Consider the following 20,090-nt stretch of genomic DNA (forward strand, 5'->3'; position numbering starts at 1 on the left):
TCAGTACTACCAATTCTAGGCAAAAATAAACTGTATATTTTGATCAAATTCTGCTTTCTGCAAGCACTTGTCTGTTTCAAGTGAAGTCCGTTCTGGATTATCTCATGGAATTAGCTAGTAAAAGAACACAGTGACAGTGGAAACAAAGAATACAATCCAACATTTCATTAATCAGAAAAAACACACTGCACACAGTGCAATTAACTGCATGGAATTCATCCAGAACTCTCATTAATAGGATTAACATCCTTCTGATGATGATACATGTTCAAGAACTTCTAACTAGCTCAAGAGGTCAAGACTTCGTATTTGTGTACCTCTTATTTAGAAAAAGACTACATTGGCAATCACCACAAAGCTTCAGCACAAGGCCACACTAAGGCCCTTGTTCAGTAAAGATTCAAAGCCAAATCCACCACGAAGACCTTTCACGTGTAACTTTCTGTATCACAGATGTTACCTGGAAGTCAACAATCAGCACTGCTACAGCTTAACCTGGATCATCAATCAGGAACACCTTAGGAAACTCCCAGAAGTAAATTTTTATGCTCACAACCATTCCTTCCTAAAGGCCCTCTATTCAGGTGCACTATTTTTGTTGCCTTTTTGTTGCTTGTTTTGTTGCCTGCTCCCTCCCTACCTTCCTTTATAATCCCATTCATAGTTCTGGGGTTTGAACTTCAAAGGCAGAAGTTTTTGAAATGTAAAGAGCAGGGGAATATAAAGTTCAGAAAGGAATGGAAAACATTAACAATAGAGGGCATGTGGAAAAAGAAAGCTTTCATGAAAACACAAGCATCATAAAAGTGGTCTCTGCAATGAAAAGTGAAAAATATGTACAAAAGGGAGACTAATAATTTTTTTAAGCCTTGTGCTTAACTATGAGACAAAGACACCTTTAGGTATAGGAAGGATAAGCCACGACATTCTATTCTAAGCTACACTTCCTATAACAAACAGAATTATCCAAATGCATCACCCTTCACTGGAGGAAAGCATATCCATGGTACACATTAAATTTCTTTCTAACTGCCCCTACATTTGGGAACAGACCAATGGTATTAAGAAAAATGCCTGGAAGGTGCCCCTCATTCTCCCTTTCTTGATGGATCTCTCCACATGTGACACTAGATTCTGAAATAAAGTTTTAATTCCTCAGTTTGTTTTTGAGGTCCAGGTTCATATACCACGGAATCACAGAATGGCCTGGGTTGCAAAGGAGCACAATGCTCATCCAGTTCCAACCCCTGCTGTGTGCAGGTCACCAACCAGCAGACCAGGCTGCCCAGAGCCACATCCAGCCTGGCCTTGAATGCCTGCAGGGATGGGGCATCCACAGCCTCCTTGGGCAACCTGTTCCAGTGCCTCACCACCTCTGGGGGAAAAACTTCCTCCTGATATCCAACCTAAACCTCCCCTGTCTCAGTTTAAAACCATTCCCCTTGTCCTATCACTGTCCACCCTCACAAACAGCCGTTCCCCCTCCTGTTTCTACACCCCCTCCAAACACTGGAAGGCCACCATGAGGTCTTCAATAGGTTTTCATGGGCCCACTTCTCCAGCCTGTCAGGTCTCTCTGGATGGCTTCCCTTCCCTCCAGTGCACCGACTGTACTGCTCAGCTTGGTGTCTTATGTAAAACAATTATCAGTTCCAAGCCTGGACATCAGTGTAACAAACATAAAATACAAAAGATCAAGCACCGGCCCAAAGCGAGTTGTAATAGCAAATGACACAATATTTATTTGGAAATGTTATTACTAACATTGTCACAGGACAAGATTAGTCTAGAGTAATGTGAGAATTTACTGCTGCAAATTAATACTTCTATACTATTCTACGTTATTTGGACCTGTACACTGTTTGAACTAACAAGTGACTACTAGATAATTACACTCTGTATAACCCACACACAAAATTCTCAACCAGTATCAGAAATCTATCTGCAGTAACACTATTTCAGTTAGCTGTTACTACAGCAGTCTCCAATTTAACAGTTTTCTGTCTAAATCTCTAATCTACAAGAAGTCATCCCATACCACTTGCTAATCATGTTTCATTTTTCTTAGATTCAAAAGGGGAAAGGATGGTGTAGAAACAGTGAAAGAAGCTTCTGTTCTTGCTATCATGCCAGGAAGGACTACAGCAGTATAAACTAATTGGCACTGTTTAGTGTTGGCAGTTGTCACCTGACTAGAAAGTTTGGGTCTGTGGAATATGGAAACTCTGACACAGGTCTGGAGGCAGCATAATTACAGATGGAAGTACAACAAATGTTTCTGAATAAACTCTTATTCAATGAATTTTGTTCCTAAGGTTTACTTACTCCAAATTCACCGACTTGCATGTGTCAGCCAATTCAGATGTCACTAAAAATGTGACCACGTTCTCTCCTGTAAATCTGAGTACCTTCAATTTTGAATACTCCCCATACTTATGCCCTTCCCAAAGAAGATAAAAATGAAGGATTGCTCTGGTAACAGAATGCCCAAATGGCTTATCTGTCACAGTTTCTGGCTTACTGGCATGGTAAGTTTAATTGGACAAGTTCTAATGTGGCACTCCTGCTCTCACATTCTTGTAAGTCATTCCTCCATTAAGAATTAATATCTAAATAATCCAAATTAATCATGTAATGGTATCGCATTCAATAGCAAACTTTACAACTCTAGCCAAAAATCTTCATCAATAAACATCTACCAGAATTATTCCCTAAATCCTAACAAAACCAAATGTGTTGATAACATTCACAGCAGACTACAAGACATGCCTTTTCCTCAAATCTCTAGTGAATGAGATTTTCTAACAAAACTCAGATTTCAAACTTGGGCTGAATCTGCTCTATCCTTAAATAGAAAAACAAATCTGAACTTAGAAACATGAAAAATGTGGCTGCTTAACAAACAACACTGTAATGAGAGAGATAAAGAAAAAGAAACATGCTTCTTGTTTATTTCTTTTGTATTAAATTAGAAAAAACAGACGGATCTTGTTCAATCTGTCAGTAGAAATCTGCTAAACTAAAACTCACTACAGCTGGAAACTCACTGATTTTCACGTGCCAACAGAATTTTCTATTTGCAAATACAACTACAGAGAGAGGGCAGAAGACACTGCCGTACAACTCCAGCAGGTTTTATGTACTGTAGTATTTAACAGCTTTAAAGAAAGGCAGCAGTAAAAGAACCAAGAGAAAATAAAACTCGAAGCATCACCCTGTATCAGGGACTCCCTCTCTATTAACGGGTAGAACTGGGATACTGAAATTGAACATCTGGATGATGACAGAAGCAGGAATCAACTGGCAAATTCTTAGGTAAGAAGATATCCTCCCAAAATATATCCTTGACAAAATGATCCTAGGAAGAATCTACAACAGAGATCTTCACCTAAGGTGGTGGGAATATTTGGAGTGGGGACATCTTTGAGCATGCAGCTATTTAACAGAAATGAGTTCCCTTCAGAGAAAGATTAGAACCAAACAAACAAGATGTCAAGACAACTTTTACAATTTTTCTATAGATATAACCTGCTTGGTTCTAGCAACCTGGCCCAATCAGAAGTAAGGACCTAAAGTAAGGACCTAAACTGAACAGGTTCACTTATCCCATAGTCATAGGGCAATGCCATTATCATTTTATTATCAAGGACAGCAAAACAACAAGCATGGCACAGAAAAAATGCAGTGAGATGGATTCTTTGCAACACAGTGATAGTGACATACAACTGATAGAAATCTCTTTGAAATCAAGGGGAGGGCAACAAGGACAGAAGAATACGTACCATTCATCCAGGAAGTGAACACGGTAGTACCGATTCACCTCCAGGTAATAGTTGTCTCACTAGAGAATGAGACAAGTGTAATACATCTAGATCCTTCTAAATACATGAAGATGTGACAAAATGTGAAGTGCTTTAAAAATCTGAAGCAAGAGGGCTTCAATAGTTCACTGCAGCACTAGTAGGTATCTTTGTCAGCACTGGAAACACAATAGAACTTGTGGATTTAGATAAAAGCTATTTACTAAGACAGAAGGGGAAAGAAGGAAACAAATATGCAATGATAACTCTCTCTCTCTCTATATATATGCAATGCAATTGTTCACCACCCAATGACTGATGCCCAGCTAACAGTACAACTGCCTGCTGACCAACATCCCACCAGCATTGCAAGTCTTCACCAACCACCAGCCACAATGCCCAGCAGCCCCACAGATGTACAGCCTCCAGTGTAATTTCACATGGTATGGACTAATTCCTTTCCCAATTCAGGCCACCTGCTCTGGCTCTACCCCACAACCTGCTGTCACACCACATCATAAAGCCAGTGGCTCTTCCCTGCTGCGTGGCACAGCCTGGCCCCAGGGGCATTCTCGTCAGCAACAAACAACATCAGTGCACAATTAACAGTTTTGGCTGAAACCAGGACAATATTCAGCTTTTATTCCATACCATTTACACCCAACATTTTATCACACACCCTGATTAATTACACAGGTGTCATTGCTATAGTCTGTGGGCCACTCCTCTAAATTGTCCACAGAGTTCATTTTGTCCATGACCAGGGTTGCATCTGCTGTAACAGTCCAGAGCAGGAGAGATGATGTATGGTGCTGGTCTGACGCAAGTTCAAGTCAGTTCTAGTTTGGAAAAAAAAGGTAGGAATTCATTCTAGTTTAATCTAGGAGATTTTTGCTGTAATAATGTTGGTTATTGCCTCTTCTCACTCAATATCAATACCTCTTGAGGTAAACACTGGACTTCCCCAACTTTATGCATAGTGATGAAGTGAAACCAGGACAAATGGGAATGAAGAGGGAGAGAGGAAAATTACTTGGCAAAAACATGCAGTAGGTAAAAGCTTCAAAAGGAAAACACTCTAAAACAAGTAAAAGAGAGGAATAGAGATTAATGAATTCAAGGAGGATGAAATGAAGAAAAAATTGAAACAGAAAGTACATCTGATTGTAAAGATAGGGATTGGAAGAACAGACAAAATTAGCTAAAAAGAGTAATGGGTTGGGTTTTGGCTGGTTTTTTTTTTTTTTTTTCAGTTTAAGAGAATAAAGATAGTGCTGCATCTGTCTATTTAAGGATACACATCTATGTAGATCTATGCAACAGCTAGCTACTAATAAAAAAATCTTCTAAGCAAGTATTACACAAAGAAAAGAGATTTTCTGATTGTGAATCCTTGAACTCTACTCAAGGAATGCAGAAACTTTACCCACACAAAACAGACAAGTCTAAAACATACAAACTTCATCACAAACATACTATTATCCTTGACACGCTGTCTACTTCTGGGCAAGAATCTAATAAAAGATATGAAACCAACAGAGTTATTCAGGAACGTAAAAACCTATTATTTGCATACATGAAGGACAGGCACAGTTTCTCAGCGTGACTCAGGGGAAAGTTAACTGCCAAGGGACACAGACCAAGTGGTAGCAGAAGCAGCTTATCAAAGTACAGAATGACTCAGGATACAGCCTTAAAATAACAACGAACAAACCAAAAAGAGAAAAAGAGACACCCTAGAAACAGGCCTTGATCCCATATACCAGAAAACAAACTAGTGCTGAAGCAGGAAGACAGGGCCTAAGAATCGCCCTGCAGATATTCCAGTTTCTTATTCAGAGAGCTGAGTTTATTCAAAGCTCTCTTTCATTCTTGCCATCTTACGGATATTTACTATACTGAGAACACACCCATGGATCACAGAGGATGAAGGCAGAAACTTCTTAACTGCAACTGCATTGACCTAGTATTTGAGAGCTGCCAGGGACATCTCTGGTCACATCTGAAATACGAAGATCCATGATGATGGTGTCACAGAGCTCATTAAGTCTGCCTCATAAAAGTAAAAGAAAGCAGTTCAAGACAGATGAATATTTAATTACAGTTATCAGTATCTAATGATTTCAGTCAACAATCTTTCCCAGACTACGACAAGCTTATACAACCTAGTAATAAGAAGCTCTTTCCTATTACAGCACATCCTCTTTTAAAGAGCAGAAGATTACATAGCCACTATAGCTTCAAAAGTTTCTTGCTATTGAAGTGTAGAGGCTTATGACAAAAGAATTACAGCTGACATAGCAAAGAATCAACATTATCTGTACTTTCTTTTAGAGTTGAGCAATGCACACATACTCATTGCCTGATGACTAAGGAAAAGTAGGAAACTGTACAAACCATCAGCCTCGAGCTCACCAACCATCCCATGTGAATGGACACACTCCTGTCACAGGAAAGTAACAGCAGATAGATTTACTTTGATTCAGACTCTACCATATTAAAATGTTTGATTAAAAGGGAGAGCAGTCTACATTCAGTGAAAATACGTTCCATAGAAGCACCTAGCCTAGCGTCAAGCAAGGGCACCAATCCACAGGCAAATATCCACTGAGTAATAGAGAATGCATTTGACTCCAAGCAAATAATTCAAATGAATTAAACAAAACTAAGCATTGAATATAAAAGTAATATATACAAAAATAATGTAGTATTATTGAATACAAGAAGGATCACAAAGATTTCACATTAATAACAATATTATGGAACTTCTGTCATATTATTTATTAACCTGAATTTAAGTACATGAAAATCAGAGATAAAAGATACCAAGGATAATGAACTGTATTGTTAGCACCAGCATCTTCTGGATTCTGGCTGACAGTAACCTTCTTTACTGCTGTCTCTTCATACGTAATGTTTATGTTTTGACTGCGCTGACATTCAAGTAAGATAAGTTACCTTTGACGAGAACAGTCAACCAATTCCAAGAACACTGTGTGGCACTTCAAAGAGGAGAGGAAAAAAAACAAGACTCCAAAGCAGAAATCACATATTTAAAAGAAACAGTGCTATTGTTATTAATGAAACTCAACAGAGGAAGAAGTTTCTCACTAAGGACTAGATGGTGCATGATTATGTGATACCACATCTTATTTCATTGAGAAATAAATAAGAAATAGTCAAACAATTACATGAACTCAAAGCAAAATGGTATTATTAAATGACTTAACATTGTAAGCTCTTAATTCATTAAGTCTCAAGACACGAGAGCTTAAATTAAGGTTTCATTAAGACCTTCAAAGTAAACCATCACGCAGGTAAAGAGAATAAGAACCGAATCTAACTCATTCTTGTGCAACAACAGTGAACATCCAAGATTCTTTCCTAGCAACATATCCAAATGCCTGTTTTCTCTCAATTTTTCCTTAAAATTTCATTGAAAGAAACTTTATTGTGCAACCAATTTTCCTGGAATATTTTCTTGGTTTCCTCAAGTTTTTGTGCTTTTTCAAGCAAAAAGCCTAGCTCCATCTTTTTACAAGGTCTAGCCTTATGAGAGGTTTTTAAAATTACCAGTAGGATTTTATTTCTATAAAAACAGTATTTTTCAAGCGTTTGGCCAATTCACATGATGGCAAGGTGATGGGTGGGTGGGTGGGTGTTACAGAGATGTGTTTTTAAATCACCACAAAATTCAAGTAAAATTACAATTGCAATTTGAACATTTTATTGTTCTTACTGTACTCCAGACATTCTTCCCTGTTTGCAATGATGTCTTTGACAAAATTCCCACTCTAGTTCAGAAAATACTGCTCAGATTAAACAACAAAAAAAAAAAACCCTCACCAAATGAAGAAAATGAAAATAAAGGGAAAAGAACACAAAAAAACATGCTTTAATTCACATTCACCTGTTCACTCAGGCACTGTAGCTATTTTTTAAGTGATCATACCACCAAGATAAAATAAGTTTACTCACATTTCATGGTCAAGTAATTTGACAGACTTTGTTTTGTGCTTTTTTTTTTTTTTTTTTTTTTTTTTTGTCGTTGTTTGTTTTACACAGAAAAAGATATAGTTAATACTATACATTAAAGTTCTTCTTTTTAAAACATAGCTGAAACATTAAACAACACAGGAAAATGATGCTATGGAAGCCAGAGCATCAGTCTCATCTAACCTGAGGTAGGCTTTGCCTTTAGAGCCTAATGACACAGGGTTTAAAAACCAATAGATTTCTATAAGCTTGTGCAAATTAGAAAATATCGTTACCAGATAGCTATAAAACAGCAACACTCCAATTTTTAAAAGGATTTCATCATGTTAAATCTTATATAAGCATAAGAGCAATTTCCAATTCCAATGAAAGCACAAAACCAGTGAAATCTACTTAAGAGTAAGATATGCTCATGTAAGTAAGAGTGCATGGATGTTGGGTTGTTTTAACAAATCAGAAGACAGAAGAAGAAAACCTAGATACACATTTATTTGTAGATACATTTTTTGCTGGACATATGAGAGAATGGTAATACTGAAAATAAACAACTGGCTTTAACTGAAAGCATAAGCTCAGGCTTTGGGAATCATTGGCCATGGATAGAAAAAGAGAGGTGTGAAATCAAGAACAATATATCAGGTGGGGGAAGAAAAACTAAATACAATGGCAGTCCATTTGCAGAGATCTTATGCAGAAAAACCCACGATGAACCTATCAGACATAATCAACTGCCCAGAGCTAACCCATATGCTTCAAGAAAGGAGGCTTCAGAGAGAAGGTATACACACAGTAGAAATACCCCAATTTCTCTCTCCAACAAAACAAGATAAATAACCTAAAATAAGGAAGGTCACATGAAAGCTCTGGGGAGAAGAACAAACCTGCCAACCTTCCCCACCTTAGGAGTAATCCATTTAGATTTGAATTTCCATACATCTCCAATGTTCACAAACCTTCCCCGCTCCCCAATTCCTTCTCGTCTTCATGTGTTCTAAAACAGCAGTAAGTGACTTAAATTTACTAATGTAATTTTTCTGCATTGCCAGCAGCCATTCCCATTTTACAGAACAGAAATCAATGGAACAGGCAGACTGAGGCCAAAGAAGTCTCTCCAATTGTTTACAATTAAAATAGAAGAATATTTTAACAGATATCCAACAGAAAATCATCTGAAAACAACTGCATTGTTTGAAAACAGGAAACCTACAAACATCTAGATGTGCAAATATTGCTTTGGCCACAATAGATTTTTCTTTTTTATTAAGCATACATTTGAAATCTAGGTCATGGGTGTTTCAATACGTTATCCAAAGCAAGAACATTTCTTAAAGCATTGTTCAATTAGCTACGAGCTGGCAGAATCATCAAGTTATTCCAAGCAGGAACAAACCTGGTTTGCTTACTCCAAGCAAATGCACCAAAAAAAAAAAAAAAAAAAAAAAAAAAAAAAAAAAGAAATTAAAAAATTGTGCCTATCATTCAGAAAAAAAAGACAGAATGAGAAAAACAGGAAATGAGAAACAAAATAGGAAATCTGAGTCCAACCTAATTCTTACAGATACAAGAAAATAGGAAATAAACTAAAGAGGTGGTTTAAGACTTAATTTCAAAGTCATCAAGAATGCCTTTACTCAAACATTTGTTCAGTCCTCTTCATATGACAAAATAAAAATCAAAGATAATCCATAACTGAATTCAAACTTTCTCAAGTAGTCTTCAAATTCTCTATTCCTCTTGTGATTATTTGGCAGACAGTTTCCAGTTCAGATTATATAGCAGTCATCTAGAATGTATGCAAGCATAGGTTTAAAAATGTTTTAGTTGATGACCACAAAATTTTTTGAAGACCATTCATTGTATAATTGCAAGCAGGTAAGAAATGCTGAAACTTGATTCTCTAAGGTTTGGTGTTTGAAGAAATGTCAGAAGACAAATTCTGTGTTGAGGGCACAGTTTTGCTCAGTTCACTTTTCTTAATAGCTTCAGTGTCACCTTATCTCAGAAAAAGAATGGGGAAAACACAAACACATTGAGATATTTTTAATGGAACAAGTTAACCTGAAAGAAAGAAACTGAAGCATAATGAAAAAACAGCTCAATACAAATAGACTAACACTCTACATTTTTCAGAAAGCAGATGCTGCACTGTGGTGACAATAAATTAAAAGAAAAAAAAAAAAAAACAGCCTAGCACACTAAATCCATACATATTCGTATAATGTTGCTGCTTTCATCCAGTGAATAAACATATGACCAATTCCATTCTCTAGGTTGAATAGTCCTAGGTTCCTAGGCTTTTCCTTGCAGGAGAAATGCTCTAGTCCCTTCATCCTCACTGTGGCATTTCAGTATGTCCATGTCACTCTTGTACTGCAGAGCCCAGAACTGGACATAGTACTGCCACTGTGGCCTCACCAGGGCCAGAGGGAAGACCTCCCAACTTGCTGCTAACACTACACCTAATGCAGCCCAGGATATGCTTGCAGCCTTCTTTTCAGCACAGACAAACTAGTTGGCCCATACTCAACTTGGTGTCCACCAGAACAAGTGAGCACCAGGGCCTTTAATGCAGATCTGCTTTCCAGTTCATTGGTCCATGGCATATATGAGTGGGTTGCTACTTCTCAAATGCAGGATTTTGAACTTTTGCTTACTAAGCTGCTTGAGACTTCCATAAGCACATTTCTCCACTCTGTCAAGGTCCCTCTAGAGTATTAGCCACTCTTTCCAGTTTTGTGCCACCTGCAGACTTTCTCAGGGTACACTCCTCCCCATCATCCATATCATTAATAAATATGTGGAACAGGACTGGATCCTGTATTCATCCTGTATTCATCCATCAGCTCAACTGATGATCACCCTCTGGGCCCAGATTTTCAGCCAGTTTTTGATCCTCCTCAGTGCACACATTCAGCTCCTACATTAACAGCTTGTTTACAAGGACCATACAGGAGACAGCGTTTCAAAGGCCTTATAGAGACAGACAATGTCCAATGCTCTGTCCTTAACTACCAGGCTAGACATTTCACTGTAGGAGTCTTTCAATTTGGTCAAGCTGACTTCTCCTAATGATATTCCTGTTGTTCTCATGCTTGGAAATGGCTTCCAGGATCAGCTGCTTGATTACCTTCCCCAGGAAGGAGGTGAAGCTAGTTACATATCCCTTTTTGAAGTCAGGAGTAACATTTGTTGCATTCTAATCCTCATGCACTTCTCACCAAACTGCCACAGTCAAAGACTGAGAACAGCTTAGCCAATTGCGTCTGCCTGTTCTCTCTGAACTCCTGAGTTCATCCCATTACAGCACACAGAATGAAGCGTATCCAGTTTCCTCAAGTATTCCCAGACCTGATTCTCTTTTACCGACAGTATATCTTCATTGCTCCAGTTTATCTCTCTGGCCTCCCCTTCCAGTCCAGCTATCATTGTTTCTTTAACTTTCATACTTATCTATCAACTTACTGTTGTGGTCTGACCCAGCAAATAGCTCAGCATCACAAGCCTTTCACTCACTCCCCTTGCCCCCATTGAGATGGGGGAGATAAAAAAAAAAAAAAGAAAAAAAAAGAAGAAAAAGTAGTGAAACTTGTAGGCTAAGAAGAAAGCTATTTACTAAGACAGAAAAGGAAGAGAGAAATAATGGTAATGATAAGAACATACATATTTACAGAGCAAGCGATGTGCAAGCAACTGTTTATCACCCGCAGACTGATGCTCAGACAATCCACAAGCAGCAGCAGCCCCTCCAGCAAACTGTTCATGGTTTATAGTTTTTCCCATCATGTAATATTGTATGGAATATCCCTTTGGCCAGTTTAGGTCAGCTGTCGTGGTTCTATCCCCTCCCAGCTTCTTGTGCTCCTCTCAAGCCCCCATGCTGGCAAAATACTATGAGAAGCCTTGGCTCTGCACAGCATTGCTCAGCAACAAACACTGGAGTGCTACTGTAAACTGACAAGCAAAAGGGTTAGCATCCCAAATACTTGCTAGAAAAATAAAGGACAACCATCATACTAACACGAGAGTGGTTGGAGTAGAGGACCTTGCAAAGGCAAGACAGCACTTTTCCAGGCTGATGTCCTTATCTTCTGAGACTATGCAGATCTGTTAAGCAGTAACAGACAGAGGGTGATGGAGAGATGCAGCAAATTCTACCTGGGCACTAAGGTCAACTAGTGGTTACTTCAGCAGGGGGTGAATGAGGCCCCCTGCAGTTCTTCCAACCCAATGAACCAATTCCAAATATACAGTAGACTGAGCATAATGAGAATCAAAATAGGTTTAATTAACTTCTCCTATTACTACAAATTATCCTGGGGAAAATGATTGGATAAGACAGTCAGCAGTGTAGTCACCACTCCATCTGTCTCACAGCACAGACCCTCACTGCTGCAGACCTGAACATACTTTTTTTGTTAAAAACAGATTGTACCAGATAACGAGTCCAAGCTGCCATCTCCTCTACAGATCTTCACTTCAGAGGCTTCTCATATCAATCCCACGTTGCTCTGGGTCTTGCAAATCAAGTAACATCTCAGTTCTCAGTGTTGTCAGTTCCCTTCAAAAGCTCAACAAACAACACTCCACACTGAGTGACAAACACCTCAAATATAAGGAAACATACAAATCCAGTGTTAACTGGTATACTGTAATGAGTATACCTGGATCCTGTATAATGAACTCCAATCAGTAAACAGAGATCTTGTTTTCTTACACTGATTTCTCAGTTGTGGTGAATGAACTGCTACCATGTCACTTTACGTCTGTCGCTGGCTGATAGAAAAACAAAACATCCTTGTTATGAAATAAAAACTATCAGTCCTATCTTTTGCACAGAATAAATTATACAGCCACTATCAGCACAATTGCTTCAGTCATTAGTTTACTATCTTTTTTTAAACAGCGTTTTCAGCTGAAAGGCACAGAATAAAGATTCAAGACATCTGGGCCATGAAGCTAGTGCTGTCATGTGTCATGGGAGTCACAGCCTGGTGCCAAATATCACCATTGCTCTGCAGCTGCTGGTGCTCATGATCACAAATGGCACTAAGTGGTACAATGCTCTGCTGTGTCAGCAGAGATGAAGAGTCAAAGGAATTAATTCTTCTCATTAGATTATAGTGGCTTATTCCTCTTCTAGAGACTTGTACTTTTATGCCTGTTAAGAAATAGTCCAGAATACCTCAGGACGTACACACACCCACAGATAACAACAGAAAAGACTCACCTAACTTCTTGAGAATACGTGATTTTTCTGGGCTTAGTGTCCAAACCTTCTCCTAAAAGGAGATCCAATTAGAAAGCCTTACTCACAATCCCCAGAAGACCTGCATTTCCCTGGTAGAGCAATAGCCCTCAGACCAAACACAGAAAATTAAAGCTGTAATCTTTTAAACTCTCACAAGCTTAACAAAAGTACAAGATCTCTAACTTTTTTCTTATGTTAGCTCTACTAACCCCAGCAAATTTTGGTTCATCTGTTACCATGAGATTGAAAGGCAAAGACCAGTTTATAGCAATGAGAACTGCAAAGAGCTAAACATTCCATTCACAATTTTGATCTAAAGCAACAAACACACTTACTGAGACTGAATCACTGAGGCAAAAGGAAATGACAGTTAAAAAGGCAACAAAGGTGCACACACAAAAAGAACACCATAATACAGCAGAATAATACAATTTGCAGGAGAAAAATGCATCTGCTGAAAGTTATGCTGCTGCATAGGCTTGGCCTGTTTGCAGCAGGATAGAGTTGATACAGATAAGTGATCACAAATTTTCTGGATTCAACAGGACCTCTATCTCAATTTTGCCATCAAAGGTTTAGAAGAATCCCTAGAAGCTTGAGCCACAATCACGAAAGGACTAACATTGTAAAACTGAAGTATTCACCATGATACTTATGACTTAAACAGTTTGGTTGGTGTTCAGGGATAGGAAAGGGGTGATCCTTCTGGATTTCCAGAAAGCCAGAAAAACCATCAACTCTGATTGAGACACTGCAACGCTGGCTAAGCTGCAGGCTTGAACTTCCAGAGTCAGTCCAAAGAGTGAGAAAAAGGTTGTCTTCCAACACAGTAATGCTGGACCCCATACCAGTTTGAAAACTGTAAAGCACATTGCCTATCCTGGCTGGACTGTCCTACCACACTCACCATACCATCTGGATCTTCCAACTGTGTGCGTCAATGAAGAATGGATTGCAGGGGCAACATTTTCCCAGCAATGATGTCAACATAGCAGCTGTGAAAGCACAGGTTGTCTCTGCTGGTGCAGACTTGCACAAGCACAGCACACACACTCCTGTTCTTTACTGGGAAAAATGCATAGCTAATAGTGGTGACTATGTTGAAAGATAGTGTTTTGTAGCTGACAATTTGCTCTATCAAATAGTGTCATTGCACTCCCTGTATTTGTTGTAGTGTCTATGCAAATAAGTAGGAGGCACTACTTTTGGAGTATCGACAAATAAAGAAGATAGGCACACAATCTTGCCAGCTTCTTAGTGAAAACATCAAATTTAAGTCTTTCACAGTCTCATAGCAATGGTTAACTGCTGCTGAACTAAGTCCAGGCTGATCTCAGGTGGAAGCACTCCTGTAGAGACTTGACAGATCCAGAGTGTGGGAACTAGGCTAAACAGCTGACTCTGCAAGATGCACTAAATATAGAGTATGAGTGGAACTGTTCAGGGCACATGAAAATTGTTGTGAAGATTCTCCATGGGAACAAAAACTTCCTTTCTCGAAAAGATGGAGGAGTGTTTTCTGGCCTTCAGAATACATGGCTTCCTCAGCAACAAGAAAACATGTCAAAGCAACATAAGAAACTATTAATGGAATCTCAGAGGACAATTATGCTTTCATTTGATCTTTCACCAAAAATATTTTTAAAGGGTGGAGAGTATGGTATATTTGTAAAGCTTCTGTAGATTAAACAGCTTTCAATAACAATCCTGTATAGAACTGCAAAAATTTGTTTAAGATTTAACACATGGTAACATCAAAACAAACAAATGTTACCATGGAGACAACTACCTAAATAAATGCTCATAATGGATCCAAGCCCTGATGTCACCCAGGCCTGCCTGCAACCATAGCAACATGTCAGTATAAACAGAAATATTTTGATTTTTCTGTCTAATAATATCATAGAATTAACAGTTTTATGGCAGTGCTTAAAGCATTCTCTTGTAGTACTGAGTGATAACACTTCTAAAATAACAGCAGAGGCATTTATGTCGTGGCTATTACCATATTAACTACATACAACAAATGAAGTATGTGTATGGCATAGCTAACATACCACATTCCTGAGTGCAGTTGTTGACCTCAACAAAGAAATTTAAGTTCCTAGAACAACATGCCAGACTGCCGGTCAGAGATCAGTAACACCTATTATTAGATATTCTGCTTTCCTTAATACAAAAAACCCTCAAGTTCTTAGACTGTTGTGTTGTGCCTCTCAGTCTTGCAGGATTAACAAGAATGCAGACGCATTTTTCATACTAAATGCAGAACATTTATGTGCCCTTTTCCTGTGTCACCAATGAGATTGCTTTCTCTAAGGCAGTAAGATTCACTCAACCCATCTTGCAAGCACACTAAAAGCAGCATGACCAATAAACTTCTGCAACTCTGGAAGAGTTGCATAAAAGAAACAAGTCAGTTAATGTACAAAAATTCCAAGAAAACAGGCAGTTGTTTCAGCTACTAAAAGGATAACCATGGAATTCCCTCTCCCATGAAAACCATTTATTTCTAAACACTACTGCATATCCACAAGTTGCATGCCACTAAGCTCAGTATACCCAAAATGCATTACCACTCTTAACATGTCAAATACAAAGGACAGATGTCAATATACAATAATAAGTATTGGAAGTGGAAAAAAATTATTGGAGTAAGCTAAAACTAAGATATCTATATTAATCTCCACACTTTACCAGAAAGCCTGAGCTGAAGTTATAAAAAAGTGAAATAATATTTCTGGTCCTGTCATTAAAACTTCAAAACCCAGTAATTTGTAAAATGTTTTCTTCTCATAGAATATAATTGCAACTTAACTTGTTTTCAAGTATAACAGTTAAGCTAAAATATTAAAGTAAATAAATAAAGCATCTGTAGCAGAACAATAAATCAATCCTGAGAAAGTTAGCAAGATGGCAAACAGGGACCTCATACACAGAGATAGTACTTACTTTCTAGTATTCTGACAAAGCTTGCCATTGTCATTCACTACAGGCATTGCTGGCTAGAAAACAAACTCTGCTAAATGCACTCATTTCCCAGTCAAAAGACCTGACAGAAAATTTGTTTGGCCAGACACAACTGTAATCTTATGCAACAAAACTTTTCTTCTAGTATATGAACTGTGTTCCCTGGCCAACTTCCAGTAGCCACCAACACCGTCCATCTCTATGGATGGCTATCAGAATCACAGGTCAAAGTCTGTCTTTGTGAGATAAGAGCAAAGCTGGTGAACATAAAAGCAGCAGGGTTTAGATACCCAAAAACTTAACTCTTTCATTTGGCATGAGAAAAGTACACTGCAGTTTCTGAGGTGCTGGAAACTCTTTTACAGTGTTTAATGTTTTCCATTCAACAAGGACACTAAAAAAAATAAAACAAAACGTGAATTGTCAAACAAAAACAACACAAAAACCACCCTTGTGCTCTGTTTGGAAATATTTCATTGTAAGATAAGCAAGAAGCTTATATACTGAGTAGGCCTTTCTTGATGCACTCCAAATTTATCGTTAACCTTTAGCTTAGGGTTAAATCTGAAACAAAAGAGAAAGAAAGGAAAAGTAGTTGTAAAATACATGATATATATGCAAATAAGAAAAGAGTAAGTAATAAACAATTAAGGTAACTGCAACAAATGCAAAAGTATTCCAACTGCTAAATAAAGGAGGGAGAGGGGAAAGATAGCATATCTCTTCTGAAAATGTCCACTCAACAGCAGCCTGAGAAAATGCTGAACAGGCTCACTCCACAGAAGCAGACAAGAAACCCTGAGCTAAGCAGAGACTGCTGATCAATAGCACCGTGATGCACTGACGTCCTTCTTCAGCCCTAAGTCCCTGCCACCTCACAATTGAATCCTGCATAATAGAACTGGATTCATTTTTCCCCTAGCAGGCATCACAACAGATACTTCTTTAAATCAGCTAATTATCACAGAGTCACCCTATCATTAACTTGCCCAGACACCAATATGAGAAAGTAGTATCAAGATTTTATTATTTCCTGTAATGAAAGAGAATTAAAGTTGATAAAAGCTAAAAAACAGTTTGGTGTGACCAGTACCCTGCACTTTAAATACAAGCAGCTGTTTTGCTGGACATAAAGACTATGCATGGAAAAAGGCCTTAGTATATAACCCACCTTAGCCTCAGTTCTTTGAGGCTGAATTTTGTCAAGATTTAAGACTACATCCTGACTTCATTCAGATATTATTCGGGAAACATTCACAGCACTTACTGTAGTTTAAAAAAGAAGTTTGTTAGGACATAATCAAGACAGATACAGGTTATTCCATCTCTGCACCACATTACTCTTCAACACCTGCTATGCTGAAGTCAGTTTAACGTAGCAGGCAGAACCTGAATGCAGCAGCTTCACTGAGGAGCATTTAAAGAGACTGTGACAAAGGCATAGTGACTCAAAGTCCTTGAGGAATCAAATTTAGATGGTTATCCACAAAACATACTGGAGAGACAAAGAAACAATAGCAGAAAGGAACTTACTTGATTTTACTGAAGACAATGTCAACATCTGTGATTGTCACATTCTTCCCATCTATCACCTGACAGTCCTTACACAGCTTAGACCAGTTCTTCCCATGCATTTCTTTTCCTGTGGCTCTTGTATCACCATGGATAGCAAATTTTCTAAAGGCCTCTTCCAGAGCACTTATTTCTCCTGCCACAGCTCCCTCATGGGAACTATTTGAATCACAGGATAATCGTTTTGCAGCTCGGTCCTTAGTTGGATCTGAAGGAGACCTTGGAGGAGTCTTATTTGCAGGTTTGGTCGGCTTTGCTTTATTGTCAGCCATTGTGCTACGAGGAAGAGGAAGATAAACTTTGTTACCTTAATTTGCAATAGAGTTTCACTCTCTGTTAAACTACAGGCTACTGTCTGACGTGTCATAACACAGGAGTAAGTGACCCATGAAGATCCTAAGAACTCAGTGCCCTTCACCAAACAACTGAAGCAGGAAAATGACACTCCAAAACAGGGCACAAACCTAGTTTCACCATCTTTACAGCAGACAACAGGAGAACACTTACTCTTTGCTTCTTTTTTTAATGACAAGTTGAATTTTAATGACAACGTGAATTCATCACAGTTGTTCTACTGACTTGAGTGTCTTCTACATTATAGGCATTACTATCCTTTTTTTTTTTTTTCAAAAAATAAGAAATCCTTTATATATTTTATATATGAAATATGAAAGTCCTTTATACTTTAGTCTTTGGATTTCCCCCCCCTTTTTTTTTAATAATTGAAAAATGCAAAAATATTCATGCTTTAAAGAGATAACAACTAAGGAAGCCTCAGAAATACTTGGAAAAAACTCTCCGGTTATTTCTCAAGTTCTTGCCCAGAGAATTATAGCCATAAAATTCCTTTAGAATTAACATGTCCAGAATGCAGGAGCACTGAGAAGGGACGTGCCTTCTGTCCATCCACTATTTGCTTGGGAAAAACCCTGAGAAGCCTATGGACAGGGTGCACCCTGTGCCTGTCCCAGTAACTACATCTGCTCACACACAGATCTGTGGTGCTGCTAAAAATTTTAATCCATAAATAAGTGCTTCAAGTATCAGAACTCTGGCAAATACTGGCATAAGAGCTAAAAAGCCCACCATACTTATCCTCTCCATCCTTCTGAAATCACAGCAGTACAAGGTGAAGTGGGTAACATATTCAACGACTGATATGGATTTCTAGCTAACATTTAATTGTTGCATCAGATGGGAAATTTTAGCTTATACACTGAGACTTACATGTGTATCTATGAAATAATAAAAAGAAGTTCACTGGCCAAAAATTGAAAATTAGAAGCTTATTAAAAAGTTAAGCGTTTAACCAATTTCCATTTCTACTCCCTTTGTGCCCTACCTGCCCTCCAAAGAACAGTAATTTTACCTTAAACTCTTTCGAAAGTCCCCAGCAGTGAAACAACAATTAATTTACTTACAGCAAAACTTAAGCTAGTACAACCGTTACAGATACCTGTTTTCTCAAAACCATGTCTAGATCAGCCAGTAACATGCCCTCACAGCCTAGAACACCAACCATATCCTGTGCTGCATCTAGAAAACCATGGCCAGGAGGTCAAGGCCCCTCTACATATTAAAAGTTTACAAACTTCACGCAGGAAAAAAATGCTACGAGGAAGTTAATGAAAGTATTAGGCCTTAAGGTAGTTTACTTCTACAGTTAGTTCCTTCAGACATCAATAACAGCACTGGTGTATTTTGAGGAGTTCTGGGCAACATGAAGAGAGGAACAACAGGACATAAAAAAGGCTTCCATTTTAAATGAAGATGTCTGATATTCACAGCGGTCTCATTTCAAAGAAATCTTCACTAGCAAAAGTAGAAAGTCAAGGCAGATCAAAACTGGTGGTGTACTTTTTCCCTGTGGCTAGAGAAGGTTCGTGGATATACTCCTTTTCTTGTTGAACCACAGTTACAGGCTGCTTCATAAACTGCTGAGTGCAACAAGAGTCACCTCATTATAATAATGATAATATAATAAAATACCAACTTATCCTCAAATAAAAATTATGTTTCTTAACAATACAAACAAAATACTTGAAAGAGTATGTTTTCATTGATTTACATATTACATTATAAAGTAAAGAACTGCAAAACGCTGAATATGAAATCAGATTTTTATGGGGTCAGATCCTTCAATAGTATTTGGTTATTACTGAAAGGAGTAGATTGTGTTGCACTGAAGAGATGTTCTCTCAAAGACAACTACTGAAAAGTCTGTTCAGCAAAAATCCAAAGCAAAACATAGTCTTGATTCTTCCTTACCCCTTTTCCACACACATACCCTGAAAGCGATCAGAAGGTGCTTGCTAGCTCTAGCACTAGAAATAAAGATTAACAGTAATTTGAAGAAGAAGCACAGCAGAGCTGTAAGTAGGACTGACAAAGAAACTGGCTACTCTAAAAATATCAATTCTAAACTCTGGTTAGACAAAATTAAGTTACTTTTTTAGAAGCATGAACTATATAAGAGTTACAGTTAAACAAAGAAACTCTTTTCA

The 20,090-nt window shown here is 38.1% G+C and overlaps 1 protein-coding gene across 4 annotated transcripts in view; it reads right to left on the reverse strand.

The window, feature by feature from the left end:
• The window catches only part of LOC125691400 (tubulin polymerization promoting protein), a 75,806-nt gene that overhangs the window by 22,671 nt on the left and 33,045 nt on the right, over nt 1-20,090 (reverse strand). For all 4 annotated transcript variants that reach the window (XM_048940742.1, XM_048940743.1, XM_048940739.1 and 1 more), the window contains one exon: nt 17,548-17,862. In XM_048940742.1, coding sequence (XP_048796699.1) covers nt 17,548-17,858 — 311 coding nt within the window. In that variant the 5' untranslated portion in view covers nt 17,859-17,862. The remainder of the gene's footprint in view (nt 1-17,547; nt 17,863-20,090) is intronic.

The sequence above is a fragment of the Lagopus muta genome, chromosome 3 (assembly GCF_023343835.1).
Source record: "Lagopus muta isolate bLagMut1 chromosome 3, bLagMut1 primary, whole genome shotgun sequence".
Taxonomy (NCBI): Eukaryota; Metazoa; Chordata; class Aves; order Galliformes; family Phasianidae; genus Lagopus; species Lagopus muta.